General features: G+C 36.6%; 1 protein-coding gene across 3 annotated transcripts in view; it reads right to left on the bottom strand.

Moving 5' to 3' along the window:
- The window catches only part of LOC110680225, a 39,612-nt gene extending 17,042 nt beyond the window's left edge, over nt 1-22,570 (bottom strand). For 2 of the 3 annotated variants that reach the window (XR_002502796.1, XM_021856042.1), the window contains exons 1-3: nt 22,355-22,570; nt 21,748-22,066; nt 28-184 (exon numbers count right to left, since the gene is read on the bottom strand). Coding sequence is in view for 2 of the 3 variants with exons in the window: in XM_021856042.1 (XP_021711734.1) it covers nt 28-184; nt 21,748-21,794 (204 nt within the window). In the remaining variant the exon portion in view is untranslated. The remainder of the gene's footprint in view (nt 1-27; nt 185-21,747; nt 22,067-22,354) is intronic. The other variant, XM_021856043.1, reaches the window with a different exon arrangement.
- Between the last annotated feature and the right edge of the window lie 2,005 nt (nt 22,571-24,575).

The following is a 24,575-nucleotide window of genomic DNA, read 5'->3' as shown; positions in this document are numbered from 1 at the left end:
GATTTTGTTTGTGAATAGATTTCATACCATATTGGCTGCCACTTGTTCGAAAATGTTGTGCAACCGAACACGGCCTGCACCTCCCCGCTTCTTCTTGAGATACTCTGCAAGTTTGGCTCCATTGGATGAGTTGAATATGCTATCCTCGAGCAGATTGTCAATGTCTGACAATCGAATCGGTTCTCTGGAAGGAATATAGAAAGAAAATATGATTGCGCGAGAATTGAAGAGGTGGCGTTAACAATCAGTATTATATCATGATAGGTATCGCGAATTAAATGATTTCAATATTGCTATAGTACTTTCGGAATTGAGAGCCAAGCTGACAGTAAAGCTTTTTGCAATGACTGAACTATCATACATCATAAGAGAACAATGAGCAAACTAGAATAACCCAACCATCAATGGATGCTCCAATGGATGGTGTTTTTAAAGATGTTTTTCATACGATAGACTCTCTTTTTAAACAAACATTCAAATCATAACTGAATCACTTCACTCTTCTATAACATATTATAGTTTCCTCAACGTCGAAAAGCTTCAGATCAATCAGGGAACAGAATCGATCAAGTTTGATCCTTGCCAGTGGTTTCGTCAAAAAATTCGCGATCATCGATTCAGTTGAACAATAGCAAACTTCCATGACGTCGGATGATATCAATTTCTCCACAAAGTTGAATCGAGTATCGATGTGTTTCTTTCGTCGACTTGCTCCTGTGGAGGACAGCATGGCGATGCAACTTTTGTTGTCTTCGTTCATCATCACGGGTTTTACGACATCTTCACTGACATCGTGCATCTGCATCATTATCCATACAAGTTCCTGACTAGCCTCCGAGAGGGTTACGTACTCCACTTCCGTTGAAGACAAACTGACGCATTGCTGTTTCCTTGCAGCCCAGCTTGGATATGTACCCGGAGTTGGATTTGCGGTCAACCTTGTCATCGGCCCAGTCGGCATGGACGATACCTTCAAGATCACCAGATCCGAGCTGCTACTTCAGAAGAGCCATCGCAGTAATGAACCGCAAGGTTCTCTTTGCTTCGACTCAATCGGCTTCAGAGGGCTTGCGCTTACCTTGCGCCTCAGCATGGCCGCCGCAATCGCAATATCAGGGTCCATGGGTATTTTTGATGGCTTTGCTTCGACCATCTTACGGATGTATGCCGATTGATTCCAAAAGAAATTGCCCTCTCCACTTGAATGCATAGGTACTTGTTATCGTCTCCTAGGCTCGTTAGCTTGAAAATTTTCGACAGGTAGCGACCCACTCGTATTCATCATTGTCCTTACTTGCTACGTGCAGATCATCGACATACAGTAAAACGAACGACATTCTTCCATCGACCTTCCAGATGCAGAGACAAGGATCTGCTTCGGATTGCTTGTATCCTAACTGCTTCAGTTTATCCGATAACTTCTGGTTCCAGATACGCCCGCTTGTTTCAGCCCGTAGAGACTACGCTTCAGCAGGCATACCTCCTCCTGAGAGCCAGTTTGGTAACCCTTGGATTACTTCGGTCCCCGTTAGGTCCTTGGTCCTTGGTTGAGTCTTGGCATCAAATAACAGGTATCTTCCCATCTAGACTGATGATTGATTCTTTCGTTCCGACTCTCCGTTCTGCTGCGGCGTATGGATGGCGCTGAATGTCCTCTTGGCGACCAAAACATTTTTCGATTTTGGTCTGCCGATCGTGGTCTTCATCTCTCGCACGTGCTGCCTGTTATATTTGGTCGCTTCTGATTTGCATCGCAGAAAATACACCAAAGAATATCGTGTGAAGTCGTCCGTGATGACCAATGAATACCGACACCCACCTGGAGTTGTTGTGTTCATCGGTTTGCGCAGATCCGTATGCACCAGGTCGAGATCAACCATCCATGAATCTGAGCTGCTAGGGGAAAAGCACTAATATTCGACCTACAAGAATTCTGTGCCAGATTTCGGATTTCCATACAAAGTAGGCCTAAATCGTATGAATGGGTCGAAAATTAGCATTTTCGTCAAGATTACTACGAACCACCTTGGCCTAGGTTGCTTCGATTCATTTCTCTTCGGGTCTGCTTTCCCGCCCGATTTATTCACAAAAAACATGGCTTACTTAGTTTCTAAAATGGGTTCAGTTCTTCATCCCGAAAAATGTGACTAAAACGCCTAATAAAACTCAACAAATTGGTTGCTTTTTGGATAATAGTATTTAAAGGTAAGGTTAGTTAACCCGTATAGGCCTGAGTGAAAGAAAAATTACTAAAAATCTCACCGCTTAGCGAGTACTCAACGGATTTAAATTATTTTTTGTCAGTACACTGGCACACATATCTAGTTTCTAAAAGTGGTCAAAGGATTTCGGAAATGTTCATGTGGCCGGAGTTATTGCAGTGGATCACTGGGTCAGGTCGGGTGACAAGGGTTCTGTTCTTCTGTACCCCTGGAGATAGGCAATTTTCAAGTCACTGATAATTTCCAGAACCGGCCATTATGTGGCCACTATATCAAGGAGTTTTAAGAAAAACGCATCAGCGTGAACCTTCTGATAATCGATTAAATTGAATAATTATGTCAACTGCATTTGATTGATCCTATAAATGACCATTTTCGGGTCCCCAAGATGCCTCAAATTTATGATAAAGTGCACAATTTGTATCTTTACATATGTGTCAAGCTTATGGGAACGCATTTTAGTGAACTATTATGTTCGATCTACACTTATAGTGAATTAAAACGGTTTAATACCTAACAAATCTAGAGCCGGTTTTTCAGGGAATTAAATCCGAGTGGCCGCATCTGGTACACTCTAAACGGTGCAAAACTATTTATTTATAATGTAGAATATCCGATCTTACTGATTTCTGCAAATTAAAATGATTGCAATTGGAAATAAACAAAGATAACTTTGCATGTCCCAAAAAATCGCCTTTTTCTACCCGACTTGACCCAGTAACCCACCGCAATAACTCCGGCTACATGGGTATTCCCGAGTTCCTCTGGCCACTTCTAGAAACTAGATATGTGGGCCAGTATACTGACAAAAAATTATTTGAATCCGTTAAGTATTCGCTGAGTGGTAAGGGTTTTAGTATTTTTGCTTTCACTCAGGCCTATACGGGTTAATAATGGTCAGTAAAGGTAAGTTTAGAATCTATTATAAACCTAAATCTCCAATCTTATTGCACTTCTTAACCGTTTGATATCTTAAACCTCTTAGACAGACAGTAATCAGTGGTGTATAAAATGCTTATTTAATTAGATAACATTTTTTGAAATTTATTAAAGGAAGCTTTTGCTACATTATTTATCAATTTCTATATGAAATGAAACTCACATCGTTAGCATAAATAATAATTTGATGATGTTTAAGCACATATGAAATATCGTTAGCTAACAATATGAATAACAATGGACCTAAATGTGAACCTTGGGGAACTCCTGATGTAACGTAAACAAGTTTAGACTTTTTCCCCTCAAATCTTACTATTTGTTGGCGAAATATTAAATATGATTTGTGGTAACGACCACAATGTATAATGAATCTAAAAGCCACGCGCGCTGCGGAGCAAACTATCCTCGTCCGAGGTATAAGAGCGACTGCCTGAAAGCATCACTAGGCATTCGGAAGGATGTCGATCGGGAAGACATAAAGTAGTTTATAACGAATGTTAATCAAGACTCTACCACATGATTCAATCCAGTTGACCATTCTCATTGCATTTCCCATTTTATGGAGCTTGAACATCCACAAAGGAATGTGTAATTTATCAAATGCCTTACTAAAGTCGATGTAAAGTGTTTCAACGTGGTTTCCTCTATCCATTGCATTCGAAGTGTAATTTACAAATTCCGAAAGGTAGAACGACCTTTAAAGAAACCATGTTGTACATTCGTTATTCTATGTTTTGTTTGGCTAAACACATCTTTATTTTTAATTGATTAATTGATTCAGTTTAGGAATGGATGACATAATAGCAATTCCACGATCATTTAGAACATAATTTTTTTACCAGACTTGTAGATGGACATGAGAAATGACCTTATCCATTCTTTTGGAAATCTGCCTTTTCAAGTGATATGTAGAATAGCCAAAATAATGGTGCTGTCAGTAAATTGTTTTTTCAGTTGAACAGGTGGGATTCCATCTGGCCCTGATCCTTTGGTGGAATCTAAATTCTTCAGTCCTCTTAAAATGTCTAGTACCAGTACAGTCGAATTTCGTTCGTTGCACTATCTTTAAGTGGGCTACTTTTAATTGGGCTCCCGTTAGTTGGGCTATAGCCCACTTAAAACGAAGGCAAACGTTATTTTCTGACACTACACGCAATTTATCAATGTTGGTAGCTCTGTTTTTCTTTTGTTCTACGTTATTTGACAGCTTGAAACTTAGCCCGATTAGCGAAAGTCTTTCACTAATATCGAATTCGTTTTTGAACCCAGGTTGGAACTGGCGCATCCCGTTCTGAATCACAGTTTCAACCCCAACCCGATTCAGGTTCGACCGAACTACAATTTGCTTGACGTTTGTTTGTTTATGGGTTGATCACCGACCCAGTTCCTAAAAACGAAAACGACATAAGTGGGCTACAGGTTTAGTGCAACGAACGAAAGTTGACTGTATTGGACTAACACCAAATTGATTGTATTTAATTTGTTTTACCGGCATATCGGTTTATTTTGCTCGAAGTAAGAGGCTGCATGGAGAAGAAAGCAGTGAATACTAGATTGATAGATCCGGTAGGGGAACGGCAAGAGATATAGAGCTTAGTTATTATTATTATTATTTTTATTAAGGAGATTTTCAGCCCTATGGTAGAGCTTAGTGACATTTGAACACATGAACACTCGTCATACACAGTTTGTTTTTGTTTTCCTTGCACGCTTTCCAGACTCATCAAAATGCATATGGAAATATTATACAATTTGAAAAATTTACACTCGGATTCTGGGTGTTTTTCGAGACAGAGTGCATATTGTTTTCCTCTAAGGTTCACAACCACATCTACACTAGGGCACCCATACCATTGAGCGTGATAACCACCTTGGTCACGTAAATACAACGGCACCGCTCAAACGTCAAATCTAGCGTAACATTTGAAAAGGGCCTATCTGCTAAACGTAAACATTGAGAAATTCTCAATTGAAGATTCCGTACCATATTTATAATTCCTGTTTTAAACCCATTCGCATTTTTACTAGTTTCATACCTGTGTTCGACACCCATTAAAGTCTGTTGCGTGGCCCATTATGTTTCTAATCTCAAATAACACAACAACTCGTAAAAATTGTTGAATTCAAACATCATCGGCAGATAGGCCCTTTTATGAATCTTCAAACCAGTTAGGCCCTTTCAGTTAGGCCCTTTGATTAAACATGGTTTCAGTTAGGCCCTTTTATATTTTGCTAATTTTATTGATTTTTGAATTGGTTTGCATAAATCTTGAACAAAATTTAGCGAATATGTGAAAAAACACCTTATAATAGCTAAATATTGGAAATTTTCGGTTGAAGATTCAGTACCATATTGATTATTCCTATTTCAAACCCATTCGCTTTTTACTAGTTTCATACTTGGGGAAGATCGTTTTTCGGGATTTCTAGAACCCTTCTACCTCCTCTGTCACGCTTTTCCAATACCCTATTCATGCACTGTCACATTTTCGTACATCCCCCCATTGGAGGAGGCCCCAATTGATGGACTTTATTTTTAGGATAATCCCTTGTGTTCGACACTTATAATGGTCTATTACGTGGCTCACAACGATTTGAATTTCAAATAGCACAACAACTTGTAAAAATAGTTCAATTCAAACATCATCCGCAGATAGGCCCTTTTACGAATTTTCAAACCAGTTAGGCCCTTTTTGAATTTGCTAATTTTATTGATTATTGAAGTGATTTGCATAATTCTTCGACAACATTTAATGATTATGTGAGAAAACAACACAATATCATACAAGCTAAATATTGGAAACTATTCTATACAAAATCAGCAACATATTGATTATTGATATTTCAAACCCATTCACTTTTTTTTACTAGTTTTATACTTGTGTTAGACACTCATTATGGTTTATTACGTGGCCCAGAACGTTAGTAATCGCAAATAGCATAACGACTCGTGAAAATGGTTGCATTCAAATATCATCAGCAGATAGACCCTTTAATGAATCTTCAAACCAGTAAGGCCCTTTCAGTTAGGCCCTTCGATTGGACATGGTTTCTGTTAGGCCCCTCCAGTTAGGCCCTTTTATTAAACATAGTTCCAGTTAGGCCCTCTTGGAATTTGTTGATTTTATTGCTTATTGTGATTTTCATAGTTCTTAAATAAAATAAAGCGAGAGAAAAACAATGTAATAGCTAAATGTTGGATATTCTCGGTTGAAGGTTCAGTACCTTATTGATTATATCTATTTCAAACCCATTCACTTTTTTACTTGTTTTATACTTGAGGGCCTTCCTTAGCCGAGCAGTTTAAGTCCGCGGCTACAAAGCAAAGCCATTCTGAAGGTATCTGAGTGGGAATGGAACTCAGATACCTTCAGAATGGCTCGGTCCAGGTTTTTTCGTAATGGAAAATTCCTTTACTTTCCTGAATATAGAGTACCTGCGTACTTGTCACACGATATACGAATGCGAAAATGGCAACTTGTCAAAGAAAGCTCTCAGTTTATAACTGTGGAAGTACTCATTGAACACAAAGCTTAGAAGCAGGCTCTGTCCCAGTGAGGACGTAATGCCAAGGAGAAGTATAAGATGAATTCTTGCAGGGCTGTTACAAAAACAAACGAATTTGTTTTTGTGAAAATCGCGACTTTTGGAACTCGATCCACAACTAGAGGCAACAAATAAAAATTATTCAAATTTTTTTATGTAATTGATTTTTTTTTGTCAGGATAAAAAATCAGTTTTTCAACTAACTTCGCATTAAGATTATGATAAAACTAGTAAAAAAGAGAATGGGCTTGAAATAGGAATCAATATAGTACTGAATCTTCAATAAAGAATTTTTGTTAATCAATGTTGATTTTCTCACATACCTAATCGATTGATTTTGTTCTAAAACTTTGAAAATCACTTCAATAATCAATAAAATTAACAAATTCCAAGAGGGCCTAACTGGAACTAAGTTTAATAAAAGGGCCTAACTGGAGGGGCCTAACTGGAGGGGCCTAACTGGAGGGGCCTTACTGAAATTATGTTCAAGCAAAGGGCCTAACTGAAAGGGCCTAACTGGTTTGCAGTCTCGTAAAAGGGCCTATCTGCCGATGATGTTTGAATTCAACCATTTTCACGAGTTGTTTTGTTATTTAAGATTTAAAACGTTATGGGCCACCTAGTAGACTATTATGAGTGTCGAACACAAGTATAAAACTAGTAAATAGGAGAAAGGGTTTGAAATATGAATAATCAATATAATACTGAATCTTCAATAAAGAATTTTCAATATTCAATGTTGATTTTCTCACATAATCGATTGATTTTGTTCTAAAACTTTGAAAATCTATTCAATAATCAAAAAAATTAACAAATTCCAAGAGGGCCTAACTGGAACTACGTTAAATAAAAGGGCCTAACTGAAACCATGTTCAATGAAAGAGCCTAATTGAAAGGGCCTAACTGGTTTGAAGACTCGTAAAAGGGCCTATCTGCCGATGATGTTTGAATTCAACATTTTTTACTAGTTTTTATGTTATGTTAGATTTAAAACGTTACGTGGCCCAGTAATAGACTATGAGTGTCGAACAAAAGTTTAAAACTATTAGATAGCAATGAGTTTAAAATAGTAACAATCAATATGTTACAGAATCTTCAATCGAGAATTTTTCAATTTTTACGTTATGCTGATAGACTCTTTTCAAATATTTCACTAGGTTCCATTATGTGAGAAAAACACTATACAATGGCCAAATATTGAAAAATATGGAGGAAAATTAAAAATGCACGGAAGGGCCAATCTGATTTTGATGGACATTTTCAGTTAGGCCCTTTTATGACCAGTTAGGCCCTCTTAGTTTTATCATTTTCAGATAGGCCCTTTTAAATTTGAATAAAATTACCATTAATAATGCATTTTGCATGCCCGTAAGAGTATGTAGGAGTAATTTACGTAAAAAATGATACGAATAATGAATAATCAAGTTTGTTTACATTTTGCAGTTAGGCCCTTTTCAAATGTTACGCTAGAAATATTGAACTCGTGCATCGGTCCATTGAGCATCTCATATGGTATACGCCCTCTTCTCTCGCCGTTCCTTAACGGCGCCTATCCATCTAGTACTCATTACTGTCTTCTCCATGCTTCCTTCTACTTCGAGCAAAATAGACTGATATGCCAATAAAACAAATTAAATATAATTATCACAGTCGATGTCCTTGCATGCCAAATAAATTATATTAACAATACAGGTCACTCTCATTTATTTCAGGCGACATTTTTTTGTGATTGTGCCGCCACACATGGCAAACGTATCGCAACTTATTCACTCTGAACATTAGAACTCATCAAAGTGACACTTTATCATATCAAGCGGAACATATCTAAAGTACCAGGCTCATCCTAAGAGAAAAAAAGAACAGGAGATCCCAGAAATCATGGGACAATATTATGCTGAACACGACAGTATATGCAGCATATAAGGCGAAGTAGGCCGTCATTGAAATTTGTACTGGCGATGATTGTGCATAAATCGTCTAACGATTGCGAATTAAAGAAAATCACTTGGTGTTGCCCTGGCATAGCTGAAAAAGAATCAGCATACCTTCAGGGGCCTTCCTTAGCCGAGTGGTTAGCGTCCGCGGCTACTATAAGCAAAGCCACCTGGAGGTGTCTGGATTCAATTCCCGGTCGGTCCAGGATCTTTTCGGAATGGAAATTTCCTTCACTTCCCTGGGCATAGAGTATAATCGTACCTGCCACACGATATACGAATGCGAAAATGGCAAATTTGGCAAAGAAAGCTCTCAGTTAATAACTGTGGAAGTTCTCACAAGAACATTAAGCTGAGAAGCAGGCTCTGTTCCAGTAAGGACGTTAATGCCAAGAAGAAGAAGATACTTTCTGCATGTAATTGCAAGTAGTGATACTTTTCTGGATCAATATTACTTATGATGAATGATTTTTATCCCTTCGAAATTGCAAGCTGCAAAATCAACATGGCAGTCAAAACGAATGACGGGCTATTTAGCCTTAATTCTTCTTGACTAGTTGGGGATGCTCAATTTGCCCCACAGTGTATTTAAGCCAACTAAAAAACATCCTTTTTGTTTAGTCGTTTTATTAAATTAAATTGTTATGTTTTGTAACCGTTATGTTTATGGATGATAGAAAACATGATAAAGAAACGATTCCATGCCATTAGAAATAAAAAAAAATATGATCACATTCATCAAAAATCAGTTCATCTTGCCCAGCACTGCCCTATGTCTCAATTGTTATGTCAAATTAGATAGATACAGTGTTTTAAGCAAATAAGAGGGTGCTAACGAAAATCATTTCAGAACATTGCAATTTCACAATTTCAAACAGCTTCGCATGAATAAATGAAGCAGTGTGGAAGTAAAAAGGATGTCTTTTCTGTGACATGTATAGCTTTTGTTTTCCTTACAAAGTAATTAAGATCCGTCTCTTTTGCTTGTAATAATTATTTTGAAGTATCCATTCCTACCAAGTGACGAACTGCAAATAGTTTCTATACCTACCATGAGTACCTACAGTATCAGACATATAAAATAAACCAAAGCTATTTTCCTATACAAAATGTTTTCAGATGACTATATCTTCGTCGTTTCGGAACGGATTTTCCTGTAACGAACTAGGTACAAGTTGACTAAATTCTCAAGAACGTTTGAAAAATGTGTGTGAAAACTATTTATTCAAAAGCTACAGATGGGTTTATTTTTGACAAATAAATGCACCAGGATAAAAAGCAATGTAGTACAAAAAATTGTGCGTCGAATCATCTTTGTTTTCAGCGCATTTATTAATTGAATAATAAGGAGCAAATGCGTGCATGATAACTCGACACATAGGGTTTTTTATGTATTTTGGACAGAGCGTTACGCGTATATAATTTGGTCACCTCCATTTGATTTTGCCGTAAATGGACAAATTATATACGCGTAACTGTCTGTCCAAATTACTTTGATCACCCTAGTCTCTAATCCATATGTAGCTGGATCAATTGTTTTTACACAACTTTTTCAATAGTTCTCATAAATTCAGACAATTTTCGATTTGTCACAGAAAAATGAAAAAAATCGATTGAAAAATGTCGGAGAAATAACTATCTGAAGTTACCAATTTTAAATAAAAAAAACATTTTTTATGTCCGATACTGTACATACCATAATCTATGCATTTCTTTTATGTGATCCTTAGAACACATAGCTGCGTTCGTTCAATATTTAGATTAACCTTCTCTATGTTGTCACTGCCTATAAAGAAACACGAGACCTCCAATCAACAACCCTTCAGTTCAGTGGCACTTTTCTTGAATTTTCCTCCAGCTAGGCAGATACTTTCTCGTCGTCTGCGGTTTACCCAGCAGCACTTTCGAATGATCGATCCACACTCGAAGTACCCACCGAACGAATCGACTTTGGAAGTATATTATTTACACACTAGCACATAGACATGTTCGCGGTGTTCCCCAGACCGAATAAAATCTCCATTAAATCTAGAATAACATCTCGATCAAATCTGTGCTAACCAGCTGTTTTCTATGGCTTATCCGCATGCCTGGGAAAAAAATAAACAAAATCGTAGGGCCCGTTTTGAAGTTACGCCTTTTTTATGGTATAAACAGTGTTGATAGACTCACACTCAAAATCTCAATCAATACGCTCTCCCGTGAGAGCAAACTCATTAGAGATCTGCTTCGCAAATCTCACGCTTGAGATTTTGACGCAAAATCAACTCAATCAACTCAAATCGTAAAAAATGATTCAGTCGTAAAACCCGGCATAAACTCGTGAAACCCGAATGTTGTTGTTAACGTTAGAAAGGATTAATATAATTTTACTAGACTAACAAGAAATTATTGCCGTGTGTGAGTAAGCTGTGGAAGTACGAGACGATGAGTCAAAAAGGTCAGCCAACTCATCCATGATTTTTTGACTGCTGATTTGCTTGATGATTGACAACTCACGCATGAAAAATCTCAAGCGTGAGTTGTGAGAAATTGAGTTTTTCACAACACTGGGTATAAGTCCACAAATTCAAAGCAAATGTAAAATATTTAAAGTTTTTCATTTACAGTGATTATAAAAAAATATAGCATCAAAATTCATTCGAAAGTTTGATTAGTTATTTGTTACTTCTGGGGCAGTGTCCATTTATTACGTAACGCTAATATTGGAAACTTGCGACCTTCATGCCTTCTCTCTGTAACGCTTTTTCGTATGAAAGAATTCAAATTATTGTATGAGCTGCAAGCGCAAGTATACCTCGAAGAAAACTTACGAATTTTTAGTTTGCGGTTGCAGCTTTGTGGACCTTTACTGTAGGGGAAAAACACTAATTGTCGATCTACCAGATATCTGTACCAATTTTCGAATTTTCATACAAAGTGGGCCGAAAATTAGTGTTAGGTCGAAAATTGGTGCTCTTCCCTTACAAAGTGCCGACATCGAATTTTCAAAATTATGTATCTTTACCATCGTTCAATCGATTTGGTTGAGATTTCCAGAAAAATTACATGGAAGTTAGATATATTTCTTCCTTGCATTACAAATTTTGAATTCGGTGATGGTTCCAAATTTAGAGCCTTATTTGTTGGTATCTACCCAAGTAATCAAATAGCACTTTATTTCGCCCTGTGCGCCAATACAGTGCTGTTATAGAGCTGACATGCCTTATATTAACCGTAAAATAGCCCTCTTACTCCAAAAAGGCGAATTAGCGGGCTAGTGATTACTTGGATAGGGTATTTTAAAATTGACATTATGGATAAAATACAAGAAACTTCATCAAATAAATTTAAAAATCAATGTAACATTAATCTTTTTGATAGAATATTTTCATTTGTTTCTGTTTGGACACTGTTGTGGTCATTTAGGGAACATGGTCACCGTAGTAACCCTAAGGAGCCACTTTCAGAGTATCATGCACCGATACCTTTCGACGGCTCAAAATTTATGATTTTTTTACCCAGATCAAGGGGGTGGTCACTCTACGCAGTGTGCCTTGCGCAGCTATGGCACATTTCGGCACACTGACTGGCACAGCTTTCCAATGTGAACTGGAATTTCCATCTGAGCAACCATTGAGTCACCTGAGCAGTGATGCCACATACACAGATTTATCTGTAATTACACAGATTTTTTTCTGTTCCTGCCTACAGATATCTGTGATCACAGATCACAGATTTTTGAGATAAAAAAGATTTTTAAGATTTTAGGATGTTTCACGAGTTATGTACCCAGTTTTGGGAGATATTAAGCAGAAATGCCATTACTCTGTTTATTGATTTTTATCTCAAAAACTTAAGTATTCAAACTTTTAGAAGCAATTATGAAACTTTAAATTACTAATAATACGTTTGCAAAGGTTCTTCTCGATCTAAAAACATAAATTTGGGATTTTTGCACAACACAGATTTTTACCAAGATTTATGGAGGTTGTCTTAAGATAAAAAAGATTTTTTCGGCCGAAATCACAGATGAGATTCGGAAAAAATGTGGTAACATTGCACCTGAGTTGTTTGTTATATGTCAAACATGGACTTAACGAAATTTTCACGTTGGCATCGGATTCAGGAGGAATCTCCCAACAATATAAGTACTACATGATTTTATATTCATAAACTTTTTTTTCAGAATTGAGCTACAGAGCGGCACCAAACCAGCAGGACCGAACTAAAGGTGATAGAATCGACTTTGCCTCATGTTCAATTTGTAATCGATAGTGAAAAAAATATTATATTAAATGACACAAAAGAGCTTCTGTGACCTTGTTGTTACAGTCACCTCTCCACATCTCGATATCGAAGGGACCATCGAGATAGGGAGAGATCGAGACAAAGAACAATTTTTTAATGAATACTAGATTGAAAAACACTCCGTTGCCACGAAAGTAATACACAAACAAACGTCATTTTGCGCTCCTAATTTGTTTCGAATCCCAAAACTTCGGTCTAGTAACCTTCGATATTGGTCATATCGACATACGGAGAGAAAATTGAGAACGAAAAATCAACAGAAACACATCGAGATATGGAGATATCGAGATATGGAGAGTGAAAATGTATGCAGACTGAAGAGACTTATGAAATTATTGACATAGGGAGAGATATCGAGATGTAGAACATCGAGATGTGGAGAGTCGACTGTATCTCAAAGCAAACTATGAAGCCGAAGAAATAGGTGAAAACATGTAGGGGAACCTGGGGGAATACAAATATAAGAATCAATGCACTCCTTATTCGAGGAACCGTTTGGACAAAAAAGCTTATTTTGGAAGGTTATGCAGTCTCTCATATGAAAGCCCCGAACGCACTGAATGGCTGCAGTGTGGCCGTGCCCTCCACAGTGGTCCGCATCACTAATATTTCACTATTTTTAGAAATTAAAAGTGTTTAGGGTTAAAGACTCTTTTTCGGGCACAAATTTTTGGTTCTCGTAGAACAAAATTCTAACAAATTTTATGTTTTCCATACATTTGTAGGCTCTCAACTTTTTCGAAAAACTAAAGTTTAGGCAAACTTAGGCAAGAGGAATATTCTTTAATCGATTACTTTGTCTTGAAAACGCGTTACTTTTTTAGCATTGGGTTTTATTGTTTGCGTTTCGTAATTCAATTGAACAAAAACTGATTATTGCTCTTGCTGTAACATCTGTTTGTCTGTGCTTCCATCGTAATATTCTCCCAATTCTTCGCACTCCTTTCCCTTCCACCACGCTCCCGTACACAACCGTTGACGCTCAGTATCAAAGTTCCCGTCTAGTCTAGAATTCGTGTGGGCCGTTTCCTAAACCTTCCCATTGAAGTTTTACATGTACATGTCGGGAAAGTAATGAAACATTCAGAGCATTTTAAATTTTGTATGACAAGAGACAAACAAGAAAAAACTCAATGCTTACTGAGAACGTTTTTCCATAATTTCAGTTCATTGAATTTTTATGGCATGTAATGTTTGCACGCTTGGCACACCTCGGCGCACCAATGGCACAGTTGTGCCGAATGAAGTGCGTAGAGTGACCTTCCCCTTGACCCAGATAAGATTAAATATCGTGTCATGAATATTGAAGATTCTGTCTATTTTTTAACCTCTTCTGCTGCTGTGTATGATGGCTTGAATTTTATGATTTTTCACATTCAAGTGAATTAAGATAGTCTCACATATTTTCACTTATTTCTGGCGTTACATCCCACCAGATCAGAGCATGTCTTCTTAGTCTCACATTATGGGCCTGAGAACTTTCTTTAAAAATTAGACATTCTGATACAATATGTCTGTCTTCAAACTGATACAAGTGATACAATATGTCAAATTGATAAATTTACAATGAATTCACCGAATTCAATATTTCTAAAGCATGCATCAAAAATACAACCTATTTGGGATATTTCCTGAAAATATTATTATCATCGATCGAACAATGGCGAAGATACAGAATTTTGTAACATCGATGTCGATACCAAGTATTGTAAAGGTTAAGCCATTCAATTCCAGTCATGATTTGTTAATCGAGTCTTACTTTTTTACCTTCATTTACTACAACACCAGATCCGTCCTTCATCGAATCGTACTGATTAGAGTAAAATCAAATGTTTATTACCACTGAAAATGCAGTTCAAGAAAAAAGAAGAAAATTATCAAAAGAATAGATCACCTTCAGCATTTGCAGAACTTAATTTTATGATTTTGTTCTACTTCGTCGTAAGCGCTACTATTCGTCGTATCAAACTTTAAATGTTCCACTACGGCGGATATTCAAACTTACCTGCAACATAGATTCATTATCCAAGTGTAATTTTGTTAAAGCTGTTATGGTTTGTACACTTGTACACCAAAAATTCAATAAAACTACTGTATTTCGGTAAATAACTTCAGTTCAATTATCCACTTTGCAATTTTTCACCGAAATCGCATGGACGAACACGATTTGAGAGAAATGCTTAGCGAGCCACACCACTTTCCAACACAAGTTTCTTCCCGCCCCGCCCCGTGGATGACTTACTTTGCCGGGCAGTTATTTTCACTCTGGAAAACCTTCGTTCTTCTTTACTGAAGGATTTCATTCCAATCACACGCCGTAAAACTTCAAAAAATCACCAAATTTTACGAAATTTCCTCAACCGCCGCGTATAATTGAAAATGTCTCGCATAACTTGTGATCTCGCCCTAAAAGCCATTGGTAACCGAGTGTGTAGCACCTTGTTTCTAAGCAAATTAATGTCTCAGCATGGGAACTTTCACCACTGGGAAATAGAGGAGGATCTTCTCTTCATCGTAGCATTGTTGAATAACGTGTAAATCCATTCGTTTGCTCGGTAAAAACAAGCTACAAACTCGTTTACCAATGGCTTTTAGGGCGAGATCACAGGTTATGCGAGATGTAAACAAAGTTCAATCCGTCATACTGAGAAAAAAAAAGCTTGTGCGCATCAATGTGTGCGCGATGCTCGACGTAAAAATACGGTTCCTTTGATTGTGATTTTTTCGCTGTACTGTGAGCAAATGCCATAATTGTACGGTCAAAAGGAATTGTGTTCATATGTTTGGGCTGAATTTTGATGACAAACAATTAATTTTAAAGGAAATTAGTATATTCCATCATGCTGAAGGAATGGAGGGAGATGCCCGTAGATCTATATATTCTAGTAAAACATTTTATTATAGCGTTGATATGTTGTGTTTTAACCACTCTATACATCACAGTGAGCCGTAAGTTGTGAGACGAATCTGGAAAATGATTGCGACGGAGTTGAAAACGATACGATACGGTAAGATGCATTTTCTTTGCATAATTTTGAAAAAGAGATCAAGATTTATCAAAATGTTATTGTACAATGCTAAAGCCGTTTTGAGAAAGAATTGTTTGGCATCGGTTTGTATCAGCATCATTCACTGCAATGCTGGGAAAATTGCAGTTCTCACTGATCAATGCTTAATACAATGGATACTAGCACATCACTCTAAATGTCGTTCAATACAAAAAAACTCACCGAACAGTAACTTACAACTCGAAAAAGTCTTCAAACTTTAATATAAGCTAAACACTAAAAAGTAGAGTGTTCAAGAGTATACAGCTTGGACAAACTTTGGTCCTTCTACTTTAAGCTTTCTGTCATTTGCCTTTACAGATGATAGTGGCTGGTGTGTCCTCAAAACTTTACAAAATGATAAACTGTTTTCTTTTTAACTCAAGTAGTGTTTTGTTGAAATTCTTGGTTAAGTCATTTTGACACTTCATATTCCAGAGCGTCAAAAGTAGTGGTTAGATTGCGAAAGTTGAGAGTTTTACTTACATCGTTTTATAGTTCCTAAAACTAAACATTATAAAAGTGAACATCGAGTTGGTTCAGAGTGGAACTTGTAGAATATCTTCTGCGAAAAACGTTGGATCGATAAAGTAGGTTGTTTACTCTTCTGATTTGCGGCAGTTTGAATAAGTATTTCCGAGTTGCAGCTTTAACCTCGAAAATTTCAATTTCTACCATGTAACATCTATCTTCGCAAGTGATATGACATTGAATTCAATAGAATCAAATCTCGAAAACTTATTCAAACAGACTCAAATCAGAAAAGTAAACTAATTTACTTTATCAATCCTACGTGTTTCGCAGATGAAATTCTACACGTTCCGCTCTAAACAAACTCGATTTTTTACTTTTAGAACGTTTAGTTTCAGGATTTACAAAACGGCGTGAGTAAGATTTTCAACTTTCGCAACCTCACCATTGCTTTCACCGCTTCGTTGAATGGAGAGACAAAATGACTTAACCACGAATCAAACCAAAACACAACTTGAGTCGATTTTACACTGGTACATTCAATTTCAAATAAATAAAACAATCTACACGTGTTTTTTTTTCATCGCGCTTTTCACGTAACACTTACGTGAATCGATAACACAGAATGAACGCATGAACTAAGGAACCTCATCAGTTCCATCGAAGGTACATGAATTTTCACGTAACTTTTGCGAAGCGTTCCAATAGATCCTAGATTATATTTAATTGAAAATTATCGGAATCATTTCATAGAAATCAACCCTGTTAAGTATAGACTCCTGCAAGTAAAAAGTTGTTCAATTTGAAAGAAGGACAAAAACCAAGGGTTAAACTATTCATTATATTCAATAAATATATGGTTAGAATAGAATATTTAGCAAGATAGTCAGTAACATTTTATCCAATAAATATAGGTAGCAGTTCATAGCTAAGTCAAAACTATAAGTAACCACCGTAGTCCGTTTTTTTGTTTATTTTCACATTGTTCCTCACATTCCAGCTCCAGGGCCAGTTCTGTTTAAAACGATCATCGTTTCGTAATTTGATATGAAATAAGGTATATAAGAATTAATTAATGCAGGATTCTTCGGTTTTTAACAGATATTTGCCTTGAAATGAATCTAAACAACATTTTGCAGTCCTGGAGCAGCTTGCTGGAAAACTAGCAGCCACACTTCTTGACATTCGAGCTCAACAGGGATTGAACTCGATATGCCATTTCGTGATTATTCATTTAGTGATTATAAAGGCTTTGGTTATCGTTAGCTTAGTCAGGTTAATATGAGTCAAACTAAATGATCTACGGAATCTATACGGAATGATCTACATGGGTATAGCAATGACGTTTCGCAGGGCTGGTAGCGGTCAGACAGCAAAACAGTAGTGACTTTAGTGACCAAAAAGTTACTTCAAAACTACAAGTATTAGTCATAAAAATGACTAGACAAGAAAATAAGTTCTATGTGTATATTGACCAATCTACATATTGAGTGAATTTACAGAATTTGGAATGTAGAGAACCGTAGTAATTTGAAATATTTCTTAACAGTTATCTATCTGGGACAAGAGTTGATTGCCATAAATTATCAAAATGACAGCGTATTGGTGATTTGACTTCTCATTTTTCACGAGATGAGTATTAGGTTAGTTTAGGTTACTATTTTATATTTATGATTTCAAACTTGTAGTTGATCTAATGCATGAACGTACAACAAGCTAGCTTAAGAATTTTCAGTGAAACTTCTGTTCATGAGGAACTTACTGACTAAAATTAATTAATGATACTGAATTTGAGGTACAAAACGAATTATTCAAAGCAGTTTTAACAAATCTGTGGTGTGGAATAATTCGAGGAATAATTTTCAACTTTGTTGAGGATTTCTTAGGAAAAACAAACATAGATGCATTTCAGAATATTCAGGAAAAATGCTGACAAAATCCAAAATTCAAAAATACAAACTCAGGTTAAATTTGTGGTATAATTTCAGTAAAATGGACTGTTTTTCAAATAATCAGTAACCCATAATACAATTGATTTTTGACGAACTCATTTTCATTTCATTTTCATTTTGCAGCGTTTGGTGGGGCAATGAGAGCGCAAGTCAGTCCAAAGCCGGGGGAAGGGATAGGTAATGGCCGTAATAGTCTATGCGGACCACTTGAACACCATCGGAAAGGATAAGAAGGGTTGGGGTAGGGTATAGGGAATGGAGAAGACTTGACACAGTAATGCGATTAATGCTGCAAAATGTAAATGTGCTGAGAGCAATTAAATTTGAGTTTTGAAGTTAGATTTGACTTATTAAAATTCCAAATAGATCGGCCATTGTACAAGTAAGAAAGAATATGCTGATCGCTTTCCAGAAATTTTATAAACAACAAAATAATAACAATATGAGGGCTGCTGATGGCACAATGCGACGCTTTAGGAGATTTTGATACTGATTGAACATTACTATACAGAGCGCAATTCAATCGATGGTGATAACTTTACAAACTTTATCTGTTTTTGCACTGATTGACGATACTGATTCAAATAAAAATATTTTAAAAATATTTGATATTATTAGTTCATTTGTTTGTGTGATCTAAGTGTTAATAATGGAAAAACATACATACCCTTAATAATAATACTTCCCTGATCAGAAATATTATATTTTGAGCGCCCTTTTCGAAGCTATTCTATCCAGGTATCCATGTACTGCTTTCAATCCTGAAATTATTCTTATTGTGCATGCTCATGCGTTATATTAGTGATGCTCATAATCATGCAACAGATAAGAAGGAGAGAAAAAGAGAATATAGAAACAGTGATTAGTAATGAGTTAATTATGTAGTTTTGTTAGAATTATAAACAATTAAACAGTAGTAATGAATAGCTTTTAAAATGACTTTGCAGCATAGCTGAGCCTTTCGGATCGTAAGACCGATGTATAAAAATAATTTGTTTCGAAATTGTCCGCGTGGTCTTCTAGTGCCCCTATTAGATAAGAATCAATCATAGACGTACATACCGAATGCTCGCCATGACCCTATGACCAACATTTGTATATGTATAGCCTTAGCTGATGTGGCTTTTCTAATAGGTAGTTCTTTCACTCATTGATTGTCTTCAAAACCTTGTCAAGTATAGAAAATTGATTTTATTTCATTTATTACTATATTGAAGCTACATTGTACTTATCAAGTATTAGGTATTATTTTATGTTTTTATCACTATTGTTATTATCAAGGCCAAAATTCCCAGTGAGTGAAGAATTTTATAGTACTAGAACACCATAGAAGATCGCTAAACATTACCTAATCATCGAACGGCTTTTTGTTCTATTATTTTAGGTAGATGCTATTGATCTCCCTTTGCTCCTATCCGCAACCCGGTGCACGCGCCCTGTTGGTTTTCGAAAACCTCGTAGAAGATTACAAACCGTCAATGGCATTCCCAATTACTACCCCACATTGCACATTCAAGGGTCTAATTGTGCTCCTAACCCACCCTCAGTTCGTAATCTTCTCGCCAGTTTGAAATTATATTTTCCCGAAGTGAAAGTAATTTTGATGAGTGATAGCCTAGTGCAGCCCAACTGCATAGTACAGTAGTTTAACCAGAATTTTAGGTCAGAAGATAAAATCTAAATTTTGTAATAAAAAGGTTGCCATTGCTTTGAAATTCACCCAACATCTAATCAAAACTACTAACAACAGCGATCAATTATCAAAATTCATCGCTCCCTGGAAAATATAATCCCAAGCCCAGGGAATACAATTGATTTTTGACGAACTCGAGACAAAACGAAATAGATAAATATTCTGCATAAGAAATTAGAGAACGGTTCTATGCGTACTTGGAATATCAATCTACATTTCAACTAGACGTTCCAATAAATTTGCATACCTAGATTTTATAATCTATTATACTATTATTATTATAAAAACGTATTTTTGTATAGAAATAGTTGACCAAAATCGTGTAAAAACAGTATCAAGGGTTTACCAATGGAAAAAATGTATAGCTGGCCCTTTGTTGTTATGTTATGTTAAAATGTTATTGAATAAAGATTCAATTCAGCCTTAAGCTGGTTAATCCCCCGAAAAAAAGGAACGTGTAGCTTATTTATTGGAAATTTTGATGTAATTTCTAAAATGATTTTAAGCAAAATTAGTGTTGAGAAGAATAAAGCATGGCGATCCATTGAAAAATAATGTTCATAAACGTAGAAACGTGTAGGCTTTGCTGGCACATTGATCTCAAGTCAAGATACATGTCATGAAAAATTCAGTCTTTCAACGAACGCACAATGAAAACTGGAATTATCACCTGAAGAGCCACCGGTCTCAACAATTTGAAGCCCTGAGCTTTTGAAGCCCTGTACGAGTTTCTGACAAATTATTCGATGTTTTTTTTTTTTTGGTTGATATTCCGGAGGAGTTTTGATGATGTTCTTTCAGATGGAGAAGGCAGATTCAAGACTCCTTCTATAGCCGAAGAGTACCGCAGAAAGTTTACTAGTAGTTCTTCTGAACTTATCCCAGAATGTCGTGTTACATTTTCCGCTGAAATTCTTCCAGAAAGTTGGCCAGGAATCCCTCTTTCTTGACACTTTGATCTCCAAACCACACTATGTTAAAGACTTAAATATTGTCTTTATAAGACGAAATATCTATTTCTTGTTGTTTGTGTTTGAAAATCTAACCGACTTTAGTGATATTTGTTTTCTGAAAAAAGTGACTTTTTGTTGGAAATAGTGACTTTTTTGTGGCCAGGTCGAAAAAAAGTTGCCAATTCACTAAAAAGTAACTTCGAAAGTACGAAATTCGATAATTCTATAAGTCGAAGATGGTCCCTTGAACATCGAGTTATGGAAGTCGACTGTAACTAAACAAGTGACCTTAGTTTTGATGGTATATTTCATCTGATAATCATGTTAAATGAAAACCCGACTAAATTTCTGTTTTCTTTTGAATTTTTTAACTTAGACACATAAAACGACGTAACTTCAAAACGATCATAATAAAGTTATGCCCACTCATGCAGCTTAGCCATGGAAACAAAACGCACTGATACAACACTGATAAACACAAATTAGACAGATTTGTTTTTTTTTTCGGATAATAACGGCTTGCGCCGCACCGTGTACATTATGTTGTTTGAAGAGTATCCCATTCATATCGATCCCTCACCGCCACCACTATGGATTTTCGTCGCTTATCTTCTGCTATACGAGCTTTCACGACCAATAAGAATCCTGAACGAATATGTTCACGACATAAAACCACACATCTTACGCGATTACTACGTACTTTTCGGTTTGCTTGATCTCGTTGAACCAATCGTGAGGCGATTTCATCTTCTCGCACACGTTTGTCCCGTAGTTTGTCACGCACAGCTCCGATGCGCGGAAGGCGACCTCCTCCGAGATTAGTTTAGTAGTTGTTAAAGGACTTTAGTTAGCCAGCGACTAGGCCTGCTTGTTATCGTCTCACTGTCTATCACATTACTGTTAGCCATTCACGAAACGCAAACCTTACAAGCCAGCAGCAGGGGGAGATTGCTTTTCGCTTTGAAGGAGCTTCACACACTTTCACATATGGACCGGAATCGGTTTGGACACTGTTTGACCTTGTCGGGAATAAGAATAACTCCAATCAGATAATCTTCACATTGAAATAAGCGCAATAAACAAAACAAACTGAATCCAATCTAAATAGCGTAAAACTCTTCTTTGCTTATTCGAATCCCGGTTTCATATTCCTTCAAAGCCTATACACTTTCACACTCCGGGAGGGACACCGTAGATCTGCGCCCACAATATGTATTTCTGTTGCGCGACTGATGCCCAGCAGCCCCAGCAGCAGCAGCCATCCTTTTCAACCATTTGTTTTTCCGCTGCATCACTTCAACGCTTACCTCGGATTGAAATCGGACATAGTTTCCGGGCGGACAGCTCTAGCGGTTCGAAAGAATCGTCACCAAAACCTTCGGCAGCAAATTTATCATCTTTTGCGAACACCCGAACGCGAAATTTCACTACTTTTCGATATTTTTCACTACAAGCGACCGATACGAATTACAGCAGCGAATGCGTTCGTTTTATGTTTTTTTTTTCTTCACTGTGTGGGGTTTTTTTCCGTTAGCATCGTTCCCGTCATAAACATGGAACGGTGGGAAAGGGAACCGCTTTGACACATAGCGGGCGAAAAACGGCGAAAAGAACGTACACACGGAACCCAAAAACCGATCTAAATTTTTTCTTCGAACGAAAATTTTGCGGAGAAAAAATAAATTGCGAGAAATTTTCTCGCATAATAGGCCTTTTTACGAGACGTTTCAAGTTTGACTTCTATGGAAATGACAGCCCCGTGTATGCACCGGTCCTTTACCGATGTAAACAAATGCAAACACGGAACTGTCACTGTCATGTCTACCTATCTCAAGTGATATTAATTATTCTACCTTTTGACTTGGTACCTTTTATCAGTTCGTACCTACACTGAGAAAAATCCACACGTTTGATCCGTGTGCTTAAAATTATGGATCGATTCATGAACGGCTATATCGATTTGTTGTGATTTTCTTACAAACATCGTGTGTGATACACATTCAATTCTTTAATTTTGCTACATGGACCGATTCATCAACCGACAACATGAATTCCATAATTTTCCACATAAGTTCCTGAAGCTTTCCATTTCAAATTCGTGTGTGTCAACCTATGGGTGCATAGATCATCATCCAACACGGATTCAGTGTGTTTAACTTATGGTTATCTTGTGTCATGCTCATCATGTTCAAGTTGGTCGTTTTTAAATCGATGAGCTAGCTGTCGATTTCCGTGTTCCAAATTTCTAAATCGTTAGTGATCAACCCATAGTGAACTAAATTGCGGTCGGACCTCGTGTCGAACGACAGTCATCATCATGTTCCAAAGAGAAGAAGCAAATTCTGAAGCTGAAAGTGTTAGAGGAAAATTTGCGGATTCGTTTTTCTTTCAATTAGTGAAGATATCCGAGTGAAGATGATGAGTTCATTCTTATTTTCTATAAATGAAATGCATTACTTCCAGCATTGGATATAATGTATGGTGTAAGAGAATCGAATTCCACTAACAGATTTTCCTTGCTTTCGGCTTCGAATAAAATGAAATATGCTCATCCCGGGCTTCCCAAAATATGGATTTGCGGCGCCACGCTTGTTGCTGACTCACTTGCTTGAAAAAAAAAAACATTCAAGTGAGCTTGCGACAAGCAGAGGAGCCTCGAATCCATATTTTGGGGAGCAAGAGTTCTTCTACCAAATTTCTTCTTTCAGTCTCATGACATTCATGTTCTATCACACATAACTATCCAAAGCCACTACATTTCGAATTCAATAAACAAATCAGTTGGTTTTCATGATTTAATATTTAGACATTCATGTTTGTTTCACATGACAACCTAATGTTGATACACATGTTATTATACCGTGAAGTCAATTACGAAATCCATACACTGAAAACAGCATTGCGGTAAAAATTACCATGTTGATGGTTTAAATTAAATGCACAGCACCACTTGATTTGTGCAGACTACCCATTGCATTTATTTCAAGAATAATAAATGGTGTTTTTTACCAAGGTGAGAGCGCAATGCAAAAGCAGTGAAATTAACCGCGTTCCATGGTAAATTTGAACGCAAGCAAAAGTCAAAGCTTCTACTATGAGTTGCGTTTAAAACTACAACATATGTGTATTGAGCTTCATTAATATTTATGATTCTAAAATATTTTAAAACATTAGCAAGATCCTTACATAATGTATCTGAACTTGTAAATTTCCGGAATACATGACAGATTAAAATTTACTGTCGGTAATCCGCAAAATTGCAAATCCAAATACATTATGTATGAATCTTTAAGTCAATAATAGAATTCAATTCTTACGGCTAAAGCATTGTTTATTAATCAATAGGTTTTTGCAAAACTAGTTGCATTATTATATTATAAAAGGTAAGAATTAAATGTTTCTATGTTCTTCTCCTAGCGAAGTTGCCAGCTGCACTTAATGCTTGTGTTTTGTCTATTATTTCTTGGTTCACAAGCTCCTTTCCATTTAGAAAATTTTGTACTACGGGGTTTCGTTTGTACAATGTCC

Source organism: Aedes aegypti, unplaced genomic scaffold (genome assembly GCF_002204515.2).
Source record: "Aedes aegypti strain LVP_AGWG unplaced genomic scaffold, AaegL5.0 Primary Assembly AGWG_AaegL5_hic_scaff_1067_PBJ_arrow, whole genome shotgun sequence".
NCBI lineage: Eukaryota > Metazoa > Arthropoda > Insecta > Diptera > Culicidae > Aedes > Aedes aegypti.
Note: the sequence above shows the minus strand (reverse complement) of the source record. Positions and strands in the feature narration are given on the sequence as shown.